Here is a 24,989-nt window from a genome sequence, read left to right as displayed (position 1 = left end):
GATGCAAAGACAAATCTTCACCACTTTTAATGTTATTAAAGAGCCTTTTCATTTATTACCAGGCAAATCCCAAAAGTGATAGAGATGCAAAGACAAATCTCCACCACTTCTAATGTTATTAAAGAGCCTTTCATTTATAACCACTTTCAAAATCTAGTGATGAAGATATAGTTCTTTTTGTTTTATTGTCAAATTCTTAGACAATGATGGAATTTGACAACAAGCGACACACAAAGGAAGAAATTCAACAGCTAGCGTGGGAGACCTTGAGAAAGCACACGAGAAGACTTAATGAACAACTATGATTTATTTTTTTTTCCTATGTAGTTACACTGATTGATGAAGACCTAATAAATCAAGCAAGTAATAATCTTAATAGTTAACAATAAAATTTATATAAAAAAAAAAAGAACAAACAAACATTGTGAATAAGGTAGTGAAGCCACTGTTATAATTATAAATAGTTAAAGTAATTGACTTTCATACAGGAGATCAAAAGTTTGACTCTCTCAATACATGGTTGAGTTATAAATAACGTGGATTTATGCGGTGGTTTATCTACATTATAAAAAAAAAAATACTGAAATTAATCTTCAATGTGAAAATAATAGGAACACAAAGTCCTATTTAATTTAACACACGCAAACAATAATAGAACCAGTATCATTACACAAATAGATGTACAGAAGAAAAACTGGAACTTCAAATGAAGTGGGTTTGGAGAGATTTTATTCATAAATAATATATTTAAAAACTGGAATCAATAGTTGTATATACAACTTGTTGAGAGGATTATAAGACTGAAATTTCATCAAGATCAGATATCAAATGACCACAGCACAAGAAAACAAAAACTTTTTTTTTTTCTCCTTATCTCTTTGTTTTCTAAAGAGATGTACATCTTCTTAGAAAAGCAAACAAATAAAAATACATATATATATATATATATATATCCACTTGGTAAGTTGTGAGCCTATGGACCACTATATGAGATGGAACCAAGCCAAACAAGAGAGTTGCATTAAGACAAGCCAAATCCATACTGGAATATTCTAAGGGCCTTTTTCACAACTCTCTTATAAAATCTAGATACAATGGAGATGAGGATAAGGTTGTATCATTGACCATTAAAACATTCATTCCTATAATCTGATCTATTAAACACACACTGCTAAAACTCACAAGTATATATACTCTGCAGTCAGAGATCTTGAAGTCATTCTTGCATCTTGACAGGAAAATCCCACTCTCAATTTTAACAATACTTCTGAAACTTTAATAAAAAAGATTTCTTTTAATTTGGACTTGTAAACAACTAATTAGTATCCATCAAAAGATGGCCAGTTCTCAGAAATATTAAAAAGTGAGCATCAAGCAAACACAAATTCAGTGACATTATGTCCAATGATAAACAGATAAAGCTCATGAAGCAATAACAAAACTCCTGCTTAACAACTCCAAGGAGATCTAAACCAAATTAAAATATGTCTCAATAGTCTAAATTTAAAAAATCCACTAGTTCAATAACTTACCAAAATATAAGATACATCCTATATTTATATTTACATGATTACACAAAAAATACACTAGATATAAAATTACTACAAAGAAAAAAGTGATGGAATCAATTTTTAATTTTAAGGTAATTATCTTTAATAAGTAACAATAATTCTACATTATCGACTTTCTCAATATCCTTCATTAGGTTCATGTTTTTGCCAGGGATCCTCCGCTTCCCCGGGCTCTTGCTTAGTCTTTCATCATGCCAGGTTGCATATAATTGGAAGCTTAGTTGTTGAATGGATCATGATGAAGAAAATAAATAATCAATATGCATCTTGGAAAAAAAGTTATAAAAAGAACTCAATAAACAACTCCTGTCATCATGCGGGTAAATTTTTCATGTAATTACGTGTTATAAAGGCTGATTTGATTTTAGTCGTTTATGTTTCGATTTGTTTCTTTTTGTCATTAGATATTAATTTGTTTTCATCGGGTTGGTCACTTGGGGTTTTCGTCAGAAATTTAGATGGGCGTGTAGGCCGAAATCCCAGTGTCACTCTTTTTATATATATATATATATATTCTAATCCTAGGCTGGAGAGAGCTGGCCGACTCACTCGCTTAAAAAGAGTGATGTGGCGTTTTTCGGGCAGCGTCATCTAAATTGGCTAGAAAAATCCGAGTGACTAACCGTGAAAAGCAGATTAATATCTAATGACAATTGAAACACGATGACTAAAAATAAATCGGCCGAATACACGATCATGCGTAAAACTTTATCCGTCATCATGCTTACTGTTCAAACAACTCAATATACTTAATATATATAACATTCTCAATTCAGTCCTTGTGGTAAGTAAAATTAAACCATGAAAACAAGGATCAATCTTGAAAATGGGATAACTCACTTTGAATCAAGATCAAGAACAACACTATGAGCTCCTTGAAATTCCTTGATGTTTTTTCCTTTGAGGAAGTTTGAGTACCAATGTGCTGATAATTTAGGAATTCTTTTGAGCTCCTTCTCATCAAAATCCACAAAATAGAATCCAAATCTTGATTGATATCCAGTTAAGAACTCAAAAACATCAATAAATGACCACACAAAATATCCTCTCACATTTGCTCCATTCCTGCAACAAAACAAATCTTAACCTTTTCCCAGTCATAATTTTTTGGAAGAGTAATCTTAATTTAAGGCATGTGTTCTTGGTTAAATAGAGAAAGAAAAAGAAAGAAAGCATTTCAAAGTTATATGAGAACAAGAGAATATATATATATATCTGTGTGTTCTACAACAAATATATATTAACATTTATTCTTTGTCATCAAATTTTACAATATTCTTTACCATAGCAATCAATCGATCATATTATAATTTTTCTTCATGGTCTTTATGTGAGATATTGGGAGACCTACTGAGGGGTGAACCTTTCCCAACATATGTTTTTCGCTTATATAACGATTTGAACTGAAAATCATTATGCATACTGCCCATATATTGTTGATAATCAAATTAAAATTTACGATAAAGATATTGTACTCACATGTTATGTGAAATCATATTAAAAACTTAAGTAGTATTTTTCAATATTGTTCATACTCTATAAAGATAATATTTGCTTATATGCTATCCTAAGCAACAGTCAAGTAAATTTAATCTCCACTCTTATCATCTTGTAAAAGCAGGAAAAAGCACATGAGGGTCGTAGGATATTAATTTCTTGAAAAATCACCCAACTTTGCTTTATTTTCACTTTAGTCATCCAATTTCAAAATATATCAGTGATCACTCGAATTCAAAAAACTATCAACTTTGAACTGATCTGAGATTTTTCGAGTTGCCCAATAACCTCACGTGGCGGTGAGTCGGCTCGATGTCCACATCATCAAGCTTTTATGTGGCTTGTCATCATCAAATTAAGTTGTTAGTCGACAAAAACAATCGACGCATCGACCTTTTTCTTCTTCTTCCTTCTTCTTCTTCTTCTCTACCCTCTACTTCTTCTTGTCATTGTTCGGAGATTTACGAGGCCGGTAATCAAAGTTTCTCTACCATCTTCATCCTCATTCCAATGACTAGATCGATGCGGCGACAATGGCGAGGGGTAAGCCCTCTCGCTTTGCCCGCGACTGAATCTTTGGGTGAGTCGTAGGTGATGCCAATCCGGCGAACTAGGCTTCTATAGAAAACATCATCCAAAGAGAATACTCGTACCATCTCATCTGAGCGGGATCAGTTGCTAGGGGTGAGGATGAGGTCGAGCGATGAAGAAATGGAAGAAAGATACGGAGAATAGAACTTCATCATCATTATCTTCATTGGGGCAATAGAAGAAGAATCGAGAGAAGAGGAGACCAAAAAGGTTGAGGTGTCGGGGTTGTTTTGCCAACTCGGCGACTTAATCGACATGGATAAGGCATGTAAGCGATGATATGGACATTAGCTCGACTTCGACATTTAAAAGCGTAGCCCGCGTGAGACTCTTTCGGGCATGGGAAAGTCTCAGTGACTACCGTAAAGTTTTTGTTCTTTGAGTGATCAGCTAGGTATGTTTTGAAGTTGAATGACTAAATTGAAAATAAGACAAAGTTGGGTGACTTTTCAAAAAATTAATCCCATGAGGGTATAATTTCATTAAAGTTTAAGGTGAGTTCTAACTGTATAAGCGCGTCCATATAAGCCAAAATTTGCAGGGATATATAAAAAAGATATATGATTTGCATGAGGATATATTAGTAACTACCTATTTTTACAGGGTTATTCTAGCAATTTCCTCTATTTTTCATATGTGAGGTTGCATAAAATACTTTAAAAAAAATGAAAACCTGATTGCTTCCAAAGTACTTCCAATGTAGCCATTCAAATAATTAATCCTGCCAGTGTCATTGATTGTGTCTTTTAATCCAAGTCCATAACCTAAATATGATAATTCACAAGAGCTAAGTCCTGATCATAAGATTTACCAATAAATTCAGAAAATTGATTTTCCTTTGGATTAATAAAAGGGACAATGTCTTACCATTTTCTTGGATATAAATGGGAGGGTTTCTGTATTTTTGTTTGAAATATTCCAGCAATTTTCTCAGTCCATCTGGATCATTTGGAGTTGATGTTGGAATGAACTGTTTTGAAACTTAATTTTAGTCAATTTAAAATATTACTTTAACTCATAATATGAAAAACAGCAAAATCCATCAAACTCACCTGGCCACTTGATGGTGTTTCATTCCTTGACCCTGTAAAATAAATAAATAAATAATACAATTCAATACAAAACTTATTATATATTTTTTTCAAAAAAAAAATTAAAGCATATTTTTGCAAAAATAAAAAAGAAAAAGAACCATTAAAAGAAAAAAGCAGACAAATAAGTGGAGGGAAACCTGTGATAAGAACAAGCATGTCATTATTATAGTCTCTAATGGGCATTGCAAGGGCCTCAGGAGAGTTATCAACAACAAAGACTAAGTATAGTGATTCACACCAAGGAAATCAAATGAGCCTTTCAAATACTCTGATTCAGATTTGCTGAAAACTGGGAGCCTTGATCCCACTATCTTCTTCATTGTCTTTGGATAGTCACCAAACACCAATGGATCTATAATCCTAAAATGCCATGCCAACTCATCAAATTTTGTACATATCATATATATATAAGTAGGGTAAAGCTTTAAACCAGAATTATCTCTTTGTAGCATAGTAATTACCTCTTTTTAGTGCTAAAGTAACTAATAGTACTATGTCAGTGAATTTGATAAATTTGGATATAAATAATTAATGAAGGCTGGATTTTCATCTTAGTATCTTAAGCTGGTGAGTTGAATTGAGCTAAAATAATATATCTAGTTTGCATCAACCCCTTTTTCAAGTATTCTCATCTAATTTGAATTATAACTACTAGGTACGCATGAGACAAAGGTGACTGCTACATAGTATATATGAGTTGGTTAATGAAAGAATCTTTTATAATTTGAGAGCTATTTTTTTATCCTTTGTCTATAATTTTTTTTTATGGGTTCGGAAACTGATATGGAATTAACCCAGTTGATTTACTAAAAAAAAAAAAAATTAACCAAGTTGATTTGGGTTTATGTAAATTAACAGTGCTAGATATCAAATTAAAATACCAAATTAAAAAAATTCCCCACAAGGGTATATATGTACCATGTGTTTTACATAATATGAATGGTATATAAACACTTACCACCCAAACATGAAATCTCTTGCTCTTTTTGTTGCTTGAACATCAGCTTTGGAGTTGGAGAATGGAGAATACCAGAATGTGTAGACATTCAAGCCTATCCAACCATGTTGAAAAGCTTGTAAACAATTTGTTCTTGAAATAATTTTTCACTGTTTAGTTGCAGGAAGAAAGATGTGGATAAGCAACGCATAAGAAAATTATATATTCATACCCAAAGAATAGAAAAGAAAAGAAATTTTCCTCAAGATGGACAAAACCACTTCTCAAGATTAACATATTTTGACAAAGTTTAAAATAGAAAAATTTTTAGTATACACCTCACTATTGAAATGATAAATCAATGGTACAGATTTATTTGTATTGTCATTTGGCTCATATCTATTGGTTTGATGCAATGCATTTGGTGTAGCGTAAGATTTATGTTAAAGAAAGAAGAGGAAGCGAGCACATAAACCGACAGAACGAGATGACCAAATAAAGTTGCAACACACACAGCATTAACTGGACCAAATCAAAGATAACTCTAAAATATATAAAACATAGAATTTGGATTTTGGGTTCGGAATGCATATACCAAGCATGAGCAAGCGCCGCATTGTGAGTGGCAATGTATGGTTCAGTGGTGGTAGACTTTCCTACAGTGCAGTCGTGACTCCAAATGGATGCTGACATCTTTGAGGTGGAAGAAATCCATTATCATAGGACTCCCATTGACCTGATGAAGCGTTTACTTCAACTATGGTTGTCCAATAGAGACACTCTATCTCACACTCTCTGAAAACACATACTCAAAGCATCTGCATGTGTTTGTTTGTCTCAATGAAAATATTATTGGTGATTATATTAACAAATAGGAAAATTTTTCTTTTCATTTTAGGTATTTGATCAACCAAGCCTCCTCGGAGGAGTGAGTGCTCTAAATCAATCTTAGGCAGTGCCAGGACTATTATGACAGAAATCTTTTAATCGGTATTTTTGGCATATGTTTATATAAAGGTTTTCTATGGCACATATATACCCTAGACTATATTTAAGTATTTATTCTTGCAACTCAATTCTTATTTGGTTTTATATTTTATTGGTTGTAATTTAAAAGTTGACGAAAATTTTATGCAAGAAAACGAACAACAAAGTCATTTCATTTTGGGAGAGTGGAGAAAAGAAGATAAACTGACAACAAGATTAATATTTTGCAAAATAAAAGATGTTATATAAGTAACGAATAGCATTTAATGAGAATTTTAAACAATTAACTTACTTCTAATAAAGTACCAGCATAATGATTGCTTTTTGCATATTGAGCTCATTCAATTCAAATGTTTTGTAACGTGGAGAAATGATCGAATGAATTAAGCACAATATTATTATCTACATGTTTTGCTCAAAATGAAATTTTCCGGGAACGTCAACGCATCGAACAGCCGATACGACATGGCGTAGAGTGCAAGAAGACAAGCGGGTTCGAATATTTCACGACAGTACACTATTTTCAGTAATGTTCACGACACTATACACGTGGAGCGTTACTGACTGCTTATGTGCAAGCGTGAGCGTCGTCCCTATAAGAGAAATAAGTAGTTTCACTCCCTCTACGTCATTGAAGGACGCAGGATTTTTCTAAGCAGATTTATGAGTTCAGAAACTGGCCACAGTACCTACATGCGCGGTCATATAACAACCAAATATGTTAAATGGGTGTGTTGGTGTTGACGCTATGTAAGCCGTTATTTTGCTACAAAGATTGATAAAAATTGAAGTGCAAATGCACTTTTGATCTCAGTGACCATTATATCCTTGGCGGTATCTCAATGGGTATTCCCAAATCCCCAAACCTGAGGTCTCACACATAATAATTTTCAACAATATTTTATTATTATTATAATCAAAATTATGCGAAGTTAATAATTTATTAATATGCACTATAAGGAATCATTATATACCTATAATATTATGTCTGTAGTGCAGTGATTACTTTCAATTGTACGATATTATTATTAATTAAATTAATTTGTACAATTTAATGAGAACTGAAATAGTTTAAAATTTTCAATATTAGAAACACAACCTTAATAAAAGCTAATACACTGGTAAACCAATTATATTAAAACATATTTTGTAAATCATAAATTATAAAATTTTAGTTGTAAATAATTTTATTTTTATTATCTCAGGAGTATTGAGGTGTAAATTGTATATTTGATCAAATTATTATTGTTAAAACAGATTTAATTTCAATAAAAATAAGTATGAGATCCTGTAACGAAGTAGTGAAGGGAACACACTCTAGAATTTTACTATGCTAAAATTTATTATATAACAAAGTGATACCTAATTAACCTAGTAACAGGTTAAATGTTTTATTTCAGAAGAGAGTAGATTATAAACTAGCATCCTGAATTACATACTTCGAAATGTTTTATTTAGGAAGTAATTAATGCAACAAAGTTTTATGGAACTGTAATACTAGTCTCAAATGTTCGGTCCAAGAAGAAAGTAATTAATAAAAGTAGAGCTTTCCGATGAATTACACCATTTTTAGCTCATCCAGCCCTTGCAGGTCCATCTTCAAGTAATTTGAGGAAGATCCAGACAGATGCGCGGCATTACGCGGCTGAAGTTCCTATTTAATTCAACCAAAATAAAAACACTAAAATTTAAACACGTAAATTAAAACCTATTGAATAAGATTACAAATTCGGAGTTTGATACATGCAAGCGGTAAACAAACCTTTCGAATCACATTGATGAGATTGTCATTGTAATTCAACTCTTTAGAGTTCAATAGCCTCCACCCTTCCAGAATATTCAGTGCAAATCATTATTATGGTACAGATAGAGTAATGAAAAATAACAAAGGCTTTCAGCAAGAAGTGAGATTAGAGATAGCGAACATTTTAATTCATCATACTTGGGAGCAAGCCTGGACCAAGAGACGAGACGCGACAAGCTTCCAATCCAGTATCACCATGCGAGCTTTCCAGAGTCCTCCCGTACATAACATATACAGCAGAGTGAGGGCGTGCGATATATTGCCGCCACAAGATGAAAGGAAGCGAAGAAAACACATGTACCCAGCGAATAGTATGATATTTTGGGCACTTTAGATTGGTATAAGTATTGACCTGCAGCAAGATTCCACAGCTATGTCTGCCATCTTCCCTGAAACATTTCTACTTTTCAAAACTCTTTAGGCTGTGTTTTAGCTAGCAGAAACAACAAACAAACGCAGATGAAATCGTTGGCAGGCTGTGACCTTGGTAATGGAGTGAGTGAGGTCCACATGCTCTGGACTCCTTCCCGATCTCAGCTGCTGCCCTTCCAACCCGCTACGACACGTTGCACTGCAAACAACCAATAGAACTCATCACCATCTCCTAGAACCAATCTACCACCAAATACAAACTAGAAGAAGGAAGTTGGGCAGGAGCAGAAGCAGGGTCAACCTTCCAACTTTGAGGTGATAGTGAGAAAAAGTGAGAAAGTTGTGGTACCATCAGCGCATCTCACACGTTCAGTCTGCTGTTACCTGCTCCTCTGATTCTTAATCTCCATTGCAGGCTTTTTTTCTGCCCTCAATATGGTCATGCTTGAATACAGATGATGAGGACCTGTAATGGTCCTCCTGCAATTGTCATGTGGTTGCAGCCAATTTATAAAATAATAAGTAATAAAACCTATTCATTTAAATAGCATGCATGAGGGTTCTTAAACGGTTAATTAAATTTAAATAAGTAATAACTAAATTTATTTTTAAAAATGGGTTTATTACCTTGTGAAACCCTCAAAGGGGAAAAGTCATAATTAGTTTAGTAAAAATATTATGAAAATTGAGCTTATGTACAACATATGGAAAGAGAAAATACATGATGTAATATCATGGTAGATCAACAGAAAAGAAAAAGATATCAAAGGGAAAAAAAAACTTAGATTTTATATTATTATTATTATCATCTTCATCTAGCATCTAAATTATTTACCTTATATTAAAGAACTTATAATAGTAACTAACAATTACCACTACTATGAAATTGATCAGTAAAACAAAAGCAAAGCTAGAATTTTATTATATCTATATAATATGATGGTATATAACTAGTAATCCATTTATTAAAAGTGTAATGAATTTGTTTGTTTTGAATATTTGGCCTAAATGAAATAAAATGATGAAAAATAGTAAAAATAAACAAAAATTACAAGGTTTATGAGTTAAAATAAAAACGTGTTTGTTCTCAGAATAGTTTTTATAAAATTTACTCTATTTTTCAGCATTAATATTTGTAAAATTTACGTGGAAAAATTCTACCATCAAGAAACCAAGTGCATAGCTTTAGCTTTCCTCCATTACTAGGTTACAGATGTCTCGAGTCTGGAAACTTTTCAAACACAAAAATTTGACTTTTAGAATTGTCTCAATCATCATTCTTCTAATATGCATTATCAACAAATCTTTCTCCTTTTGTTTTGATGAAGTAAGAAACCCCGCCATTTGTCTATGCGAACATCATCGAGAACTGCAAGCCTCAATATTTCCGAATGCAAGCTAGGTGATACTTTATTCTATTAATTCCACCACCTTGATATTTTGATCCACAATAAAGGCATGAGAAAATCTATTTTCCTTGTGCATTATTAGACACATTAAAAATGGTCCCAAGCAGGATCAGTCTTCAAACAAAACATTGCCACTTGAACAACTAGAAGATTGTGTATTGCCGGCCTCTGATCCCACACATAACAAAAATCAACCAATATATGTTGTCAATTTATAGTGTGATCTCTATTGTGATACATGTTTATGAAATATGTAATCTCAAATATGGCACATGATGTACTCCATAAATTTTTAAAACAAAAATGAACAATGAAAAACTTACCATATGTCGTGAGCAAAATTAGAGTAACAAAAGCCTCTTTTTAGATGTTCACCCCTTTCTAGAACCTACAAAGATGATATCTTATAAATGTGAGGTGAAGCCAAATTATAGAAAAATAATCAATATACCAAAAGGCAATTCTCACTTTATAATCTCTATGCAATCACATAAGAAAGTTTAATATTTGCACGGAGACGATTACTGTCACACGGGCAAATCACCGCAAGAAATATGGCACTTTAGTTAAAGATTAATTTTTTCTGTAAAATAGATAGGATGAATGTATCATACGACCTTTCTAATTAGTAATTCCCGTGCAATACATACAGATAATCCTCATCATGTATCATGCATTTATTCATAGGATAATTCAATATCTAACTACATTATTGTCATGTAGTGCATCTCACTGATCCTTTAAAAATCATTAGTTATCTTAATCTAACAAACCTGAAAGCAACACTTTTATGAGTTGTGACCACCCGACTGCGCAAGCATCTTCCAAGAAATCTAAGAGTAAGGAGATCTAAAACAACAAAACAAGGATTACAAGATTTTCTAAGCATGGTACAAGATTACAAATCATTCAAAAATCTCTCAAAACTCATAATATAATCTAGATGAATCTCTCAAAGCATGGTACAAGATTATAAATCTCTTACCAGAGCAAGCACGAGGTTGGTGGAGTCACCGGAGCATCATCGGAGTTTGATGGAGTTGATCAAGAGAGAGTGCCTAGATGGAGCCATGGAGGAGGACTGGAGTCTTTTGAAGGTTGAAACTTGAAATTTCACAAAGAAACCAGGGGAAGCTTGAGTTGAAAGCCCTAAATTTCTTAACTTTATGACTCGTTGACCCGCCGAAGTCAACCGTGCTCATGGTTGAACCCGACGGGTCACCGGGCTCGACACCGCAGTCTTCATACACCCGGCTCATCGGGCATGCCCGACCGCCACATGGCTGGGGCCCAGTGTCCGACAACCCATGCTCACACCTCACTATGTTAGCTTTTTTAAAAATAATTTCAAAATTATCCTTCAATGTTGGCGAAAAATTCCATTAAGCCTTGCCCGATTTTTAAAAAGGTGTACGGATAACCATCATTTTAATCACTTTTGTACACGGAAATATTACATCTTAATCTGGAGATAAAAATATTAAACAAAAATAGAGGATACTAATATGAAAACTTGTCTTGTATATGAAAATTTGCAATTATAAATAGGAAAACGAATTACTAGAGGGCATTTTCATCAAAACACTCCAAACTTCACTCTGTTTGCTATAAAAAGATTAAAAAGAAATTCATAAAAACAAGGAACTTGATGTGAATATTAAAACTTATAGGTTTTTTTTAAATAACCAAATTTGAGGGGGACTTTTTATTCATTTCCAGTAAGAAATTAGATGTTTTAAAATTTATAATTTTTTAAAATTTTTAAAAATACATAATAAATTTACTTATTTAGATAATTATAATTTATTTAAAGGGTTTATAAAGTGTTTTGTTGTGAAAAATTGGATCTATTATCTTGGGTGGACAAAAGAGACAAATTATAATTAGCCAAGTACTTGTGTATTTGATATTTTAGTTCCATATTGACTAATTAAAGGAGTATTCATGTGCATATAAGTGTGGGGCTAACCCTCACTATTAGACTGGTTTTTTTAAGATGTAGATTCCATCTTTGTGTGCATAACAACTTGTTCCGCCGGTAATTGAATTAAGATTAAAATAAACACAAGCATAGTTAAGGACTTTTGCTTTTTTTTTTTCCTACAAATGAAATAAGTATATAAAGTGATTAAACAATTGACTATACACTCTCATCTCATGATACAATGTTTGTAGTATAAATCACACCTATACTAAGAACTGGTTATAACTACTGTGCTTAATAAATTTTAAATTTAAATATTAAAATTTTCATACTAATATTATTTTATAATACAGTTAATATTATTGGACCTTTATGTCTTTTTCAAAACTTAAAATTTTATCCTCGTTTATGAATTAAATTAAATAAGATATATACATATAAATAAGTTTTTTTTTTCGCAACCAATTCCGGAAGCCAAATAGAATCACTCATGCACTGATCCAAGCACTGACAAGTGCCAAGATGCCAAAACAATATGATCAGCAGCGAGTTAATTGCACTTCCGTGTTTTTCAACATTTTATTTTTTTATTAAATCACCTGTTTCTAAAATATTTTCAAAAATTATTTATTTTAAGTTTAATATATAAAAAATTAATTTGAAATTTTGAATTACATAAATTAATTTATTTTAGTCTTTGACACATGCAAAACTGTTGTTGATTTTGTTGGTTTTGACAATTCAATCTAGCATGATAACGTACTGGTTGGTATAGTAAAACACATAATATATTTTTATGAATTTATATATAAATAAAAAGCATTGTTTATGAGCTAAAATAAAATTTTGATATTTAGAAACTTATATTTTTTTTTTATTTCCTATGCACTGTTGCATATTTGTTCTTCTAGAAATAATTTTAGATAATTTACTCCTATTTTTTTCACCGAAAAGTTTGTAGAAGCTGTCAGTGGCAAATGAAAAGACAAGAGCGTTTCTTTATTAAAGGACAGGCAAGGCTCTTTGATAATGACAAAAGAAAAAGAGAAAGCTGATGTTACAGGCTGACTAGCAAAATGTGAGCCTTTTTTTTTCTTTGTTCTCTTTTAATTAAAACCATAAAGTGCAAGGTGAGTTTAGAAAATGGAAATAAAACATTTGTTGGAGTATAATAAGACAGCAAGTGACTCAGCAAATATAGTAGTCTTGATTGTCCTTGAAGGACCATTTTAATTCATATCAATGTACCATACCTTTCAAAATCTAGTGACATCGGAGTTGAAGATAATGTTCATTCTTTTTTTTGTTTTAAAAATTAAATGAAAGATGAGACTAAAAATGGAAATGGAAAAATTACTAAAAAAAAAAATTCATAACTAATGTGTGAGGCGCGCTTGAAAGACCAATAATTTTTTTTTTGTATTTTTTTATATCCGATCTCATACGTAGAATATTTATAAAAAAAAAAAATCTTAACTCATGACTTGTGCATATTTTCATTAACGCACATCAAATCCCTAAGTAAATATTCTAAGGATTTTATTTTCATTATTCCCTCTTAGAAAATCTATTGACAAATAGCATTGGAGATGAAGATAAGGTTGTCTCATCAAACATTAAAGTATTCAATTTGTGTAATTTGACTGTTAAACACACTGCTAGAACTAAAGATTTGTCAGTGTCATTCCAGTTGAGGTCAGAGAGTGGCACAACATCTCTGGGTAAGAACTGAGAAAAATGTCATCCAAGGGAAAAACTGAGAATAAAAGAGAATTTGAATGGGTGTTGACTGCTTGGGGCAAGTCAATTAATAAGCTGGAAATCTTATGTTAGTAAACCTAACCTAATACAAGTTCAAAACATTAACTTAAGAGGGCAAGTGAGAAGGGATATATAAGTAGCTAAAACATAATTTCTTCCATTTCTGATATGAGACTATTCTCCATACTAGAGATCAAAATAGTGAAACAATAGTTGGAAGGGGAAGAGGGAGTTATGCTTCCTTGTCTTGTTTTAGTTTTTATCTATTATTTTGGTTGATGTATCACATATAGTGGTTCATTGTTTCTCGTCTTTTATCTTTTTAGTTATATGAAGGTTTTCTGTATTGTTTTTTTTTAATAAATATGGTTTATTTATTTTTTTCAAAAAAAAAAATTTATATTTAGATGGAAGGGATAGATACTATTGGAGTCTCCAATAGTATCTATGAATGATCCCACCGTGGAAATCCCTATTCCCCATAATTAAAATTATTACCTTTTCTTTATATTTAATTAGTATTTAAATTAATATAATTAATTTACATGTTTAATTAATATATTATTAATATATTTATCTAGTTTATTTAGCAATAATAATAAATGGAAATAATGATATTCAAATCATTCTGCAAATGAAAAACATTTCATTATTCCTTGTTATTTATTTATTCATTTAAAAAGTTATTAGCTTAAATATTTAATTATAATAATTAAAATTAATAGTAAATGAAGTGAAATATTTAATTTAAAATATTTAATAATACTTCAAATAATAATGATGTTCAAAATATTTTAAAAAACTTATTTTAACCATGGATGCAATCTATTTGCACCGAGGCACAAAAGTAATTTTGTTTTATCTTTTTCTCTTATTTTTAATGAATTATTTTTTTAATCAAACATAGTTTTTTTTCTTCTTATTATTATTAGTTTCTATTACCACTGTTATTCTTATTTTTATTCCGTGAATCAAACACGTTTAATTTAGTTGTATATTATTGTTAGATATTGAATGCCTAGTTTTAGCATTGGGCCTAAGCCTACCAAATTCTATCAATATCGTCATACTAACCTTTAATCTAACACCTTGTCACCAAATCCATTTACAAAATTTGAACATAAAACTAAAATATATCAATATATGCATTTAATCAAGAGGAAAATATGTCAAAATATATGGGAAAGATATTTTTTTAAAATAAAAATATATGTACACTTTCCAACAAAGATAGGAATATAACATTATATAACATTATACAAACTATGTTAAATTAATGTCCACCAAATATAGTACTTGTCACATGAGTTTATAAAATACCTATGAAAATAGTAAAATGTTTGGGAATTTGACAAGATTTCTCAAACCATACACACTATTAAAGCAGTGAAATAGAGAATTTTTTAAAAAACAAATAATTAGGGCCCTAGTCTTATTAATTGTAGTAAGATCGATATATTTCTTATTTTGTCTATTAATAAAATTAATTTTTGTATTTTAATTTTTTATTTTAATTTGTTATCTCTCATCCACTCTTATTTCTAATTGAAGATTTCCATTACAAGGTCCAGAAGGATTATTACTATAAATTTGTCTTTACTTATAGTCACAAAACCGACAATCAGTTAAAAATATAAATAATCAACAATTATTTTTTTAAATAATAACGAACCTTGCAATATCCATATAATAATAATAATAATAATAATAATAATTGTTAGTTTCGGTGTTTGGTTCGTGGTTTAGTGAACACTCAAAACACTCAAAGAACAATCACACAAACCAAGCAAAAAAGAGATACACAAGATTGGTAACTCAGTTCGGCGTCCACTTGTCTACGTCTAGGGGGCCAAGCCCGGAGATAAACAATCCACTAGTATAGGTGAAAATACATGAGTACAAACACTTGTCACTCACTCTCTCAACAATAAAGATCATTATCCTCTCTAAATTGTCTAGTGCTCACACACTCTCCTCCACGAGTCACACCCATAATCTCAGAGGAAGGTAGCTTATATAGACGCCTCAATATCCCACATAGCACATACCTCTTTTAGAATCTCCGCGGCTACTAATTTAAAAACCTTCCGAATTAGTCACTGCAACTCCCCGTCAGTAACATAAGTTCGCAACACTGGCTCCCGATCACGACTGACCGAGTTCCCGGTTACGCTGCGGCCGACCTCAAGACCCATCAATCTCCTGGTCATGCTTATTTCGAGTCGATGTAGCCAAATCTCCCGATCCCGATCACGGCAGAATTAGCCCTACCTCCCTCGCTTCCTCATCACGCAATCCACTCGCAGGGGCGACGATCTTTTGATGCGTCTTCATGAAACTTCACAAACTTAGTCTTCAACCTTCCAAGTTTGGTCTTCGAAAGATTTTCCAAACTCGATCTTCAATTCACCCAAGTTTGGTCATCAAATCTCTCAGCTAATGATCTTCAATCATTCTCATCAAGGATTCTTCAAATCATACCATCGATAGGTATTTCTTCAATTAGCTCCACCATATTTAGGCCTTGTTTGATCGGGCTTTAGAAAACCCGTAGTGCTTTTTATAAGTTAAGCACTTCCGGGTTTCAAAAACGTTGTTTAGATTGGGCTTTTTGACAGTGTCAGAAAGTCGAAAAAACTGCTTTTTTTCAAAAGCTAGTCATGTCCAAACTTTTATGAAAAAAAGTCGCTTTTTAGCCTATTTTTACAAGTTCGCTTCTACATAAAAGCTTTAATCCAAACAGAAAAATACAAAAAAACGCTAACTTACTCAAGAAGTATTTTTCGTAAGACTTCTACTAAACTAAAAACATTTTTTTATGCTCAATCCAAATGCCTTAGTCTTCAATCAAATCACATAAATATGGTCTCGATATGATCTTGTCTTCAAATTGTAACATATTTCCAAGAATAATTCCACCAAGATCTTCAAGATATTTTGCCTTGCAAGCCAAGACTCTTTGCCAAGTCACAAAGATTGCCATGTCACCTTGACTATGTATCAAATCATGCCAAAAATAATGCGGTTGCACTAACAACAACAACAACAACAACAATAATAATAATAATAACCTGTAAGATTTCAACTTTGAACAAGTTTTCTAAAGGATGTTTTGACGGCTTTAAAATTTTATTTTTCTCTCGTCGTATATTGTTTTAAAAATTTGGATTTGTTTAAAAACCAAAATTTTAAAACTTTTACGCTAATCTTGTAATTTATTACTTATTAATTTAGATAAACATAACAATTATATATGTATGTAAACCTTTTTAATTATAAATTAAAAAAAAATCATTAAGGATGAGTAAATCATCCCTGATTCCCTACCCAACACATCCCACCATGCATCTATAGTATTATCATTTATATTCTTTTATAATAATAATAATAATAATAATAATAATAATAATAATAATATAGATGCACATTACAACATGCCACCAAAGTAAGTTCTTACATTAAATCAATTAATTATTTCAGAAAACCAAAAATAATTGCAAACCGGTACTTATGCATATAAATAACAGACATTTTCAATTCAGTCCTTGTACTAAGTAAAATTAAACCATGAGAATAAAGATCAATATTCAAAATAAAATAGCTCACTTTGACTCAAGATCAAGAGCAACACTATGAACACCCTGCATTTTCTTGATGTTTTTCACTTTTAGAAAATTTGAGTACCAGTGTGCTGATAATTTGGGAATTCTTTTGAGTTCTTTATCATCAAAATCCACAAAATATAGCCCAAATCTTGATTGATATCCACTCAAGTACTCAAAAACATCCATCAATGACCACATAAAGTATCCTCTTACATTTACTCCATTTCTGCAATAAAAAATATCATAACTTGATTTTCCACCAATAATAATTTTCTAGTAGAGTTATCTTCATTTAAGCTATTTATTATTGGTTAAAAAAATTACAAAATTATATGTGGAAAAAAAGTATATATGTTTATGTCCTATTATTTACCGTTATTCTCACAGATTGTTATTAATAGTTTATTATCAAATTTAAGTTATTCTTCGGCAACTAATAAATTTCATGATGATTTTGCTCTGCAGTATTATATAAAATCAACTTAAAATTTTTAGAAATATTTTTCAAGACTTTTTTTATGCCCTACACAAAAATAAAATACCTTATAAATTCATATGAAAATGATATTTGCTTATATGGTCTTCCTTAAAACAGTCATCAAAAGTTTTTATAAAAAAAAACTACACAATCATTTAATTTTCACCTTTCAATCATTTTGAAAAAATATTTTTTTTTTTTTAAAAAAACACACATTACTATATAATGTTACGAAATTTTTAAGTGAATTTCCAACTATATAAGAGCATGCTTATAAACAAAGAACAATTTTGTATAAGGGTATAAAAAAATGTATAATTTGTTCAAAGATATGTTAATTACTTCACATTTTATATGGTTTATAGAAGCAGTTTCCTTCCATATATGAGGTTATGTAATCATATATATATATATATATAATTAAAAGAAAAAATGAAAAAAAAAACCTGATAGCTTCCAAGGTGCTTCCAATGTAACCATTCAAATAATCAATCCTGTAAGTGTCATTCATTGTGTCTTCCATGCCAAGTCCACAACCTAAAAATGATAATTCACAAGAGCTTAGTCCTCATCATAAAATTTACCCATAAAGTCAGAGAATTAATTTTCATATGGATTAACAAAAGAAATAGCGCTTTACCATTTTCTTGAATATAAATGGGAGGGTTTTTGTATTTTTGCTTGAAATATTCCAGCAGTTTTCTCAGCCCATATGGACGATATGGAGTTGATGATGGAATGTACTGGTTTCAAGCTTAATTTTAGTCTATTTTAAATATAAATATATATATATATATATAACTCATGGTATGAAACAAGCAAAATCCATCATTCTCACCTTGTCGCTTGGTGTTTCATTCTTCCACACTGCCAAAATAAATAAATAAGAAATACAATTCAATACAATGCTTATTATTTAAGACTCCTAATTCATCAATCAAGCTAGCTATTCATGCGCAGCTTGAACTTGGCTCAAAATTTTTAACTTTGGAATCAAGCTCTTGGTTTTTAAGATATAAAAGCAAAGTTTCTCTTAATTGAGTATAACTAAATAGGTCGAAACATATAAAAATATTTAAAAATATATAGTATTATTGTATTAAAAATGGTTAGATAATTTTTGTTGTTTAGTATAAAAAGAAAATTTAAGCTATAAATGAGATTTTGTTTCAAACAAAGTCTAATCAAATTTGGTTTCTTAAAATAAATCTATTTGACTTTATGTGCTAAATTTAGTTAAATAGCTCGCCTCTATTTCCATCCCGACAATACAATGAAAAAAATAGCAATATATGGATTTTTCTTAACTTAACTCAATCTCGCTCAACAATTAAAAAAATTATTGATAAAACATTGGTATTAAAGCATATGTTTGAAAAAATAAAAAAGAAAAGAATCATTAAAAAAATTATATAGAGATGTGGAGGGAAACCTATGAGTGTAGCAAGCATGTCAGCATTGTAGTCTCTAATGGGCATTGCGAGGGCCTCAGCAGAATTATCAACAACAAAGAGTGAAGTATAGTGATTCAAACCAATGAAATCAAATGATCCTTTCAAATACTCTGATTGAGATTTGGTGAAAACTGGTAGCCTTGATCCCACTATTTTCTTCATTGTCTTTGGATAGTCCCCAAACACCAATGGATCCAAAATCCTAAAATGCCATGAAAACTAATAAAATTTTATGCATATTATATATATATATATATATATATATATATGAGCACACGTCCTCTAAAGACATCTTTAGATTTTAAATTTAGAGAGATTTCATAAGAATTACATTTGCATTTAATGGCCACCTTCCATTCCGCACAATATCTAATAATAATTTACAGTATACAGCTTAACAATATCTGATTGTGTAGTAATGCAGTAATTAATAGTAAACTTTGCACACTATTTTTGCAAATAGCGTCTATTAAAACATGATTTAACTTTTACCATCAAATGTGTAAAGCTTTCATACAAGAACTATTGATCAATATGTAATACAATAATTACCATATTTTTAATGTTAAAATAATTAATAGTCTCACATCACATCAGTTAATTTAGAAAATTAAAATGAGTATATAAGTCTGATTGTTATCCTTTTAACTTAAGCTCAAGGTTGAATCGAGTCAAAATTAACATGTTTAGTTTGCATAAACACTTGGCACCTAAATAAAATAAATGGTAATCATTAGATGCTATGCCAAATGTCATTTTTAAGAATTCTCATCCTATGTGTACTATAATTACTAGGCATTAAATTAATAGAGACAAGTTTGTATATTGAAATTATTTTTATCCAGCAACAATTATCCCATAACAGCTAAATGTAATTAGATTATGATCATTAGATGCTCCGTGATGCCATTTCAAACTTTTCATTATCTAAGTAATTTCATCCTACATATGTGGACTGTAATTTTTAGGTATTGGGTAGCGGTGATTGTTAATCAAAATATATGTATGTAGGGTAACGTAGCAATCTTCTCTAATTTGATAACTTTCTTTTCTCATGACCTTTTCCTTTTTATTTGTTGGGAAATTAACATGGAATTAATTTTTTTAGATGACAAGCACCGTCAAAGAGACAAACATATGCAAAAATGTATCAGTAATTATAATGGCTTAACAAACTCTTAATTAATGATTTTACCCACATGGATGAGATAATATGAAGGACAATGAATATCTGTTACATATGCCCAAAATAATATATCAGGGACCATAATATTATAATAGTAAATTTTTCTTACTATACAATTTTAGAGAGGTAGAAAATATAACTCCTCCCACATAAACTCACACTAAGACTCAATATACAGTGAATAAATAATACTTTATAATATTAGGCTCGCAATGAACAATGCATGAGTAACTCCGATGAATAATACTATAAGAGTAAGATTTCAAGTCCTTACTACCTTGCACACTTTTGTGACACGTATTTTTGCACTACTAGAGGTTCACTCACATGGCATTACCCTAGTTAATTAAGTTTTATATAAATAAAAGTACTAATTAAATATCAAATGAAACAACCAAATTTAAGAATCTTTCCAAAGGGTATTTATATGTATTATGTATTTTTCATAATATAAATGGCATATATAACTCAATTACAAAATTCATTTGAAAAGTTAAAAGTCGACAACTCTAATATACATCAAGGTGGATAAATTAATGGTACGAATTCATCTAATAATCTTTTGGTCTGTTAGCATTGGATGCTTTGTGCAAGTTATGTTCAATTGAAAAAATTGGTTCAAATTTTAATTCCCGTAAAGTAAAGACACGGTGCATTGAGAGATTATGGCCATATTTGTGCACATTCCTGATGTGGTTTATTCACATTATGTCAAATATATATATATATATATAAATTGTTCTTTCAAGCTAGTTATTCCAACAAGCACACCCTTAGCTACAATAAATCAAAATTTTTTTTTAAAAAAGAAAGAAATAATTTGGAATTGGATTGGAATGCATTTATACCTGGTATTTTGTTTTGTATAAATGAAAAATTGAAGCATGAGTAAGCAATGCATTGTGAGTGGCAATGTATGGCTCAGTGCTGGAATTTCCTGCAGTGCAGTTGGTGACTCCAAATGGATATGAACATCTCGAAGGTGGAAAATCTCCATTATCATATGATCCTAATGACATGATGTTAACTTCAGCCATGGTTGTCCAATGAGATACTCTATCTCCAAATTCTCTGAAGCACACATCCGCATATGCTGTGAAATCATCCCTGACAAACAAAGAAAGTGATTGATTATACAACAAGAAGAAAAGCAGCGTGTTTTTTATTTTTATTTTTGAAAATATTATGTAAATAAACTTCCTTTAGGTTTTTTTTTCTCATGTTTTCTTTTAATTTTTTAAACCAATGATGGCTTAACAGCTAGAGCTCTAAACTAATTTTAGGCAAAATACTAAAAGCTTTATAAGAGAATAAACATCTCTCAGCTCGTGTGTTTTATACATACAAAAATTCGATCGTAAAACCACTTGATTAAGTGATGCCAACCTCTACTATTTAGGCCAACTCACCGCTGGTGCGATCGGGAAGGCCGTGACACCAACCACCATTAATTTTTTGAGATTTTTTATATATATGCTGTTGTAAAAATAATCATATTTATTTATTTACTTTTACAAATTACTTTTATTTTATTTTATATTTTTATTTTTATGACTCGAAGTCAACTTAGGAGGAAACTAAACTAATCAATGTTTTTAGAAGAAAAAAAAAATATATGAAAAGAAAGATAAAAGACAAGCAATAAATATTTTTTTGGTGTGCAAGCAAATAAAGCGTTAAGGACATACAATTAATTTAGTTTTTATAAGGGCATATTAACATACTTTTTATTGGGTATGCAAATGGATGTGTGTGTGTTTTTTTCGATTGATTACATTCAATCGAAAAAGCTTAGTAATTGGCAATGGTATGAGAAGAAATAATAAATGAATTAGTAAGAGTTTATTATTATCTTTGTTTTTGCTCACAATTGAAATGTTATACTGAACAAATTGATAAAATTTTAATGAAAAATATTCCTCTTTAGTTCAATTTTAACCTTAGAACTATGAAAAATATTACTCTTTATATGGTTTTGGTCTTCATAAAAAAAAGGTATAATACCCTAGTTGGTCTCTCTATTTTTCTCTCTCTTCTCTTTTGGTCCATCTACTCAGAAATGCTCCCGACTAGTCCCTCTACTTTTGAAAATGTGCGCACTTAGTTAAAAATGCTCCCAACCAGTCCCTCTACTTTTAGAAATGTGCCTTTTTTCTGAGTAGAGGGACTAAAAGAGAAGAGAGAGAAAAGTACAGGGACTATTTTGGTGATTATACCTAAAAAAAATCAATTTAATTCTCATATCTAAATAAATAGAATATAAAATAAATAAAATAAGTGACCAAAAGTATACTTACGCCTAAGAATTTTATTGTTAAGGGTTTATTTATAAAACAAAATAATACTAATTATCCACTAACAAATTAAAGTTTAATTTCAAAGGAAAATAATTAGCAGAAACTAAGAGTTTTAAAGAGTTACATTATTCTGGGGCTCAACCAGCCATTGTATTCATCTTCCAGCGCTTGAGGAAGATCCAGATGATATAGAGTAACATGTGGCTGAATTCCTATTCAACCAAACAAAATAAAAAAAATATTGAAGTTAAAAAAATAATAAAAAAAAATACCAAGCTTGGACATTTGTAAATGAAATAAACCTTTTCCAAGAAGTTCATTGATAAGATTGTTATAGTATTCCAGTCCTTTCGGATTAATTTCACCTCTACCATCTAACAAATCATAGACAAAAATCAATAGAGAAATTATAAATTAAAAAAAAAAAAAATGAAGAGGGATGTTTGTGAATATGGATAAATATTTCTGCAAAAAATACATAAAAAATATTGTGAAAATTTTTAATTCATCATACTTGGGATAAGTCTTGACCAGGAGATGGAGAACTTATACACTTCCAATCCAAGATCACTCATAAGCTTCACATCTTCCTACATTAACAAACATATATAATAAATTACAAATTTTTTTTTTTTTTAATATATACCAATGTGAGTACCAACTTAGCTCAACAATAAGAAAATTGATATTTTTATTCTTTTTTAATTCAATAACTATTTTTTTTTAAGATTAAGCGGATTTAAAAAAATATGTATAGAGTTAATACTTCACACACCCTCATTTTGGATTATTAAGTCTGTATAGAGAGTTCAAACTCTCATCGAGATCTCTCTCCTCAAAATCTGAATTACTGCCACTAACAACCCAATCTTTGTTAATTGCTGTTTCAATTTTATGATTTATTCATATTTATTAAAATAAATAAATAAATAAATAATTGCAAGTTTGTAGATTGATGATTTTTCTACTACCTTATATTTATGGTATTGATCTGAAGCAATATCTCCAGTACTCTTGTCTGCCATCTTCCCTGAAACATTTTTAAATCTCTAAAATCTTTTAGGCTGTGCTTGTATTGAAGGTAAAACAAGACAACTAAAAATGAAATTTAATAAGAATGACCTGCATGAGTATGAGTGTCCCAAATGCTTGGGCTCCTTCCATCTTCAGCTGCTGCTCCTTCAACCTATACATTCACATGCACAGATGATGCACTCAAACAACGACTTTTTTTAGACCCATCAATCTCATCTCTGAATCAATCTACCAAAATAAATAAATAAATAATTAAAGAAGAAGAAGAAGAAGACCTGATAAGCTGATGTTCCTGCTCCAAAGGCAAAGTCTGAAGGGAAGTCATTCCTGGTGTAGTTGGGAGGTGAGCATTGGGCAGAGCACAGCCACAAATGCAAGGATATGAGAAAAAGTGAAAGTAGTATTGAAGCCATTAATGGTCCCTTTCCTTGCATCTCTGATTCTCTTTCTCCAACGGAGGCATCCCTACCCTCCATTTATAACTTTTAGATATTTGATGTTTTTTTTGAAATAATAATAAATGCTTATTAAAGTCACCGAGCTCTTCGTTTGTTGGCACTGGATCTCTTATATAAAATGTTCATATTTTGTCAAATAGATAAGTTTGAACATCAACTCATGCGGAATAAGAGCACAAATATGTTAAAGCAGTACTTCCACACATGTGCACGTCTCTATGAATTTATTAAAATTAATATTTTTGAAATAAGTAATAAATTTATTTCTTTATTTACTTATTTAAATAGGTAAAATTTTTGTAGAGAGTTTTTTAAACGTTTGGTTGTGAAAAATTGGGTTTATCCCTGTATCAAACCCATTAGGAAAGAAAAAATGTAATTAGGCTAATTATAAGTACTAAAAAAAAGTTTAGCTAATGTGCAACAATATGGGAAAGAAATTATATATGTGATTTGATTTTTTTTTTTGAAATAAATGTCAATAAACTACAAATTTATTGAAAATAAAGAGCGACAGTACAAAGATAGA

The 24,989-nt window shown here is 30.5% G+C and overlaps 1 protein-coding gene across 2 annotated transcripts; it reads right to left on the bottom strand.

The window, feature by feature from the left end:
* Window positions 1-1,535: 1,535 nt before the first annotated feature.
* Window positions 1,536-24,435, bottom strand: LOC120255494 (beta-glucosidase 22-like). Of its 2 annotated transcripts, XM_039263311.1 has the most exons (13): window positions 24,278-24,435; window positions 24,090-24,153; window positions 23,939-23,997; window positions 23,482-23,557; window positions 23,270-23,341; window positions 23,092-23,179; window positions 21,519-21,777; window positions 19,463-19,703; window positions 18,869-18,897; window positions 18,671-18,773; window positions 18,477-18,567; window positions 2,412-2,636; window positions 1,536-1,787 (listed from the first exon to the last, which is right to left on the bottom strand). In XM_039263311.1, exons 1-13 carry the CDS (start codon window positions 24,413-24,415, stop codon window positions 1,625-1,627), a joined length of 1,608 nt encoding a protein of 535 aa, XP_039119245.1. In that variant the 5' UTR covers window positions 24,416-24,435; the 3' UTR covers window positions 1,536-1,624. The 2 variants fall into 2 exon arrangements, with proteins under 2 accessions (XP_039119245.1, XP_039119247.1); XM_039263313.1 differs by lacking the exons at window positions 1,536-1,787; window positions 2,412-2,636 and adding an exon at window positions 17,407-17,778.
* Between the last annotated feature and the right edge of the window lie 554 nt (window positions 24,436-24,989).

Source organism: Dioscorea cayenensis, unplaced genomic scaffold (genome assembly GCF_009730915.1).
Source record: "Dioscorea cayenensis subsp. rotundata cultivar TDr96_F1 unplaced genomic scaffold, TDr96_F1_v2_PseudoChromosome.rev07_lg8_w22 25.fasta BLBR01001032.1, whole genome shotgun sequence".
Taxonomy (NCBI): domain Eukaryota; kingdom Viridiplantae; phylum Streptophyta; class Magnoliopsida; order Dioscoreales; family Dioscoreaceae; genus Dioscorea; species Dioscorea cayenensis.
This window is presented reverse-complemented; position numbering and strand designations above follow the sequence as displayed.

Bases quoted from the DNA above. Each gene is read 5' to 3' on its own strand.
- LOC120255494 (XM_039263311.1), bottom strand. From the start codon at position 24,415: ATGGCTTCAATACTACTTTCACTTTTTCTCATATCCTTGCATTTGTGG. The intron at 23,342-23,481 runs GTATGATGAATT...ATGATTTGTTAG, and splicing joins CTGGTCAAGACTTATCCCAA to ATGGTAGAGGTGAAATTAAT. The intron at 21,778-23,091 runs GTAACTCTTTAA...TTTGTTTGTCAG, and splicing joins TGGTTGAGCCCCAGAATAAT to GGATGATTTCACAGCATATG.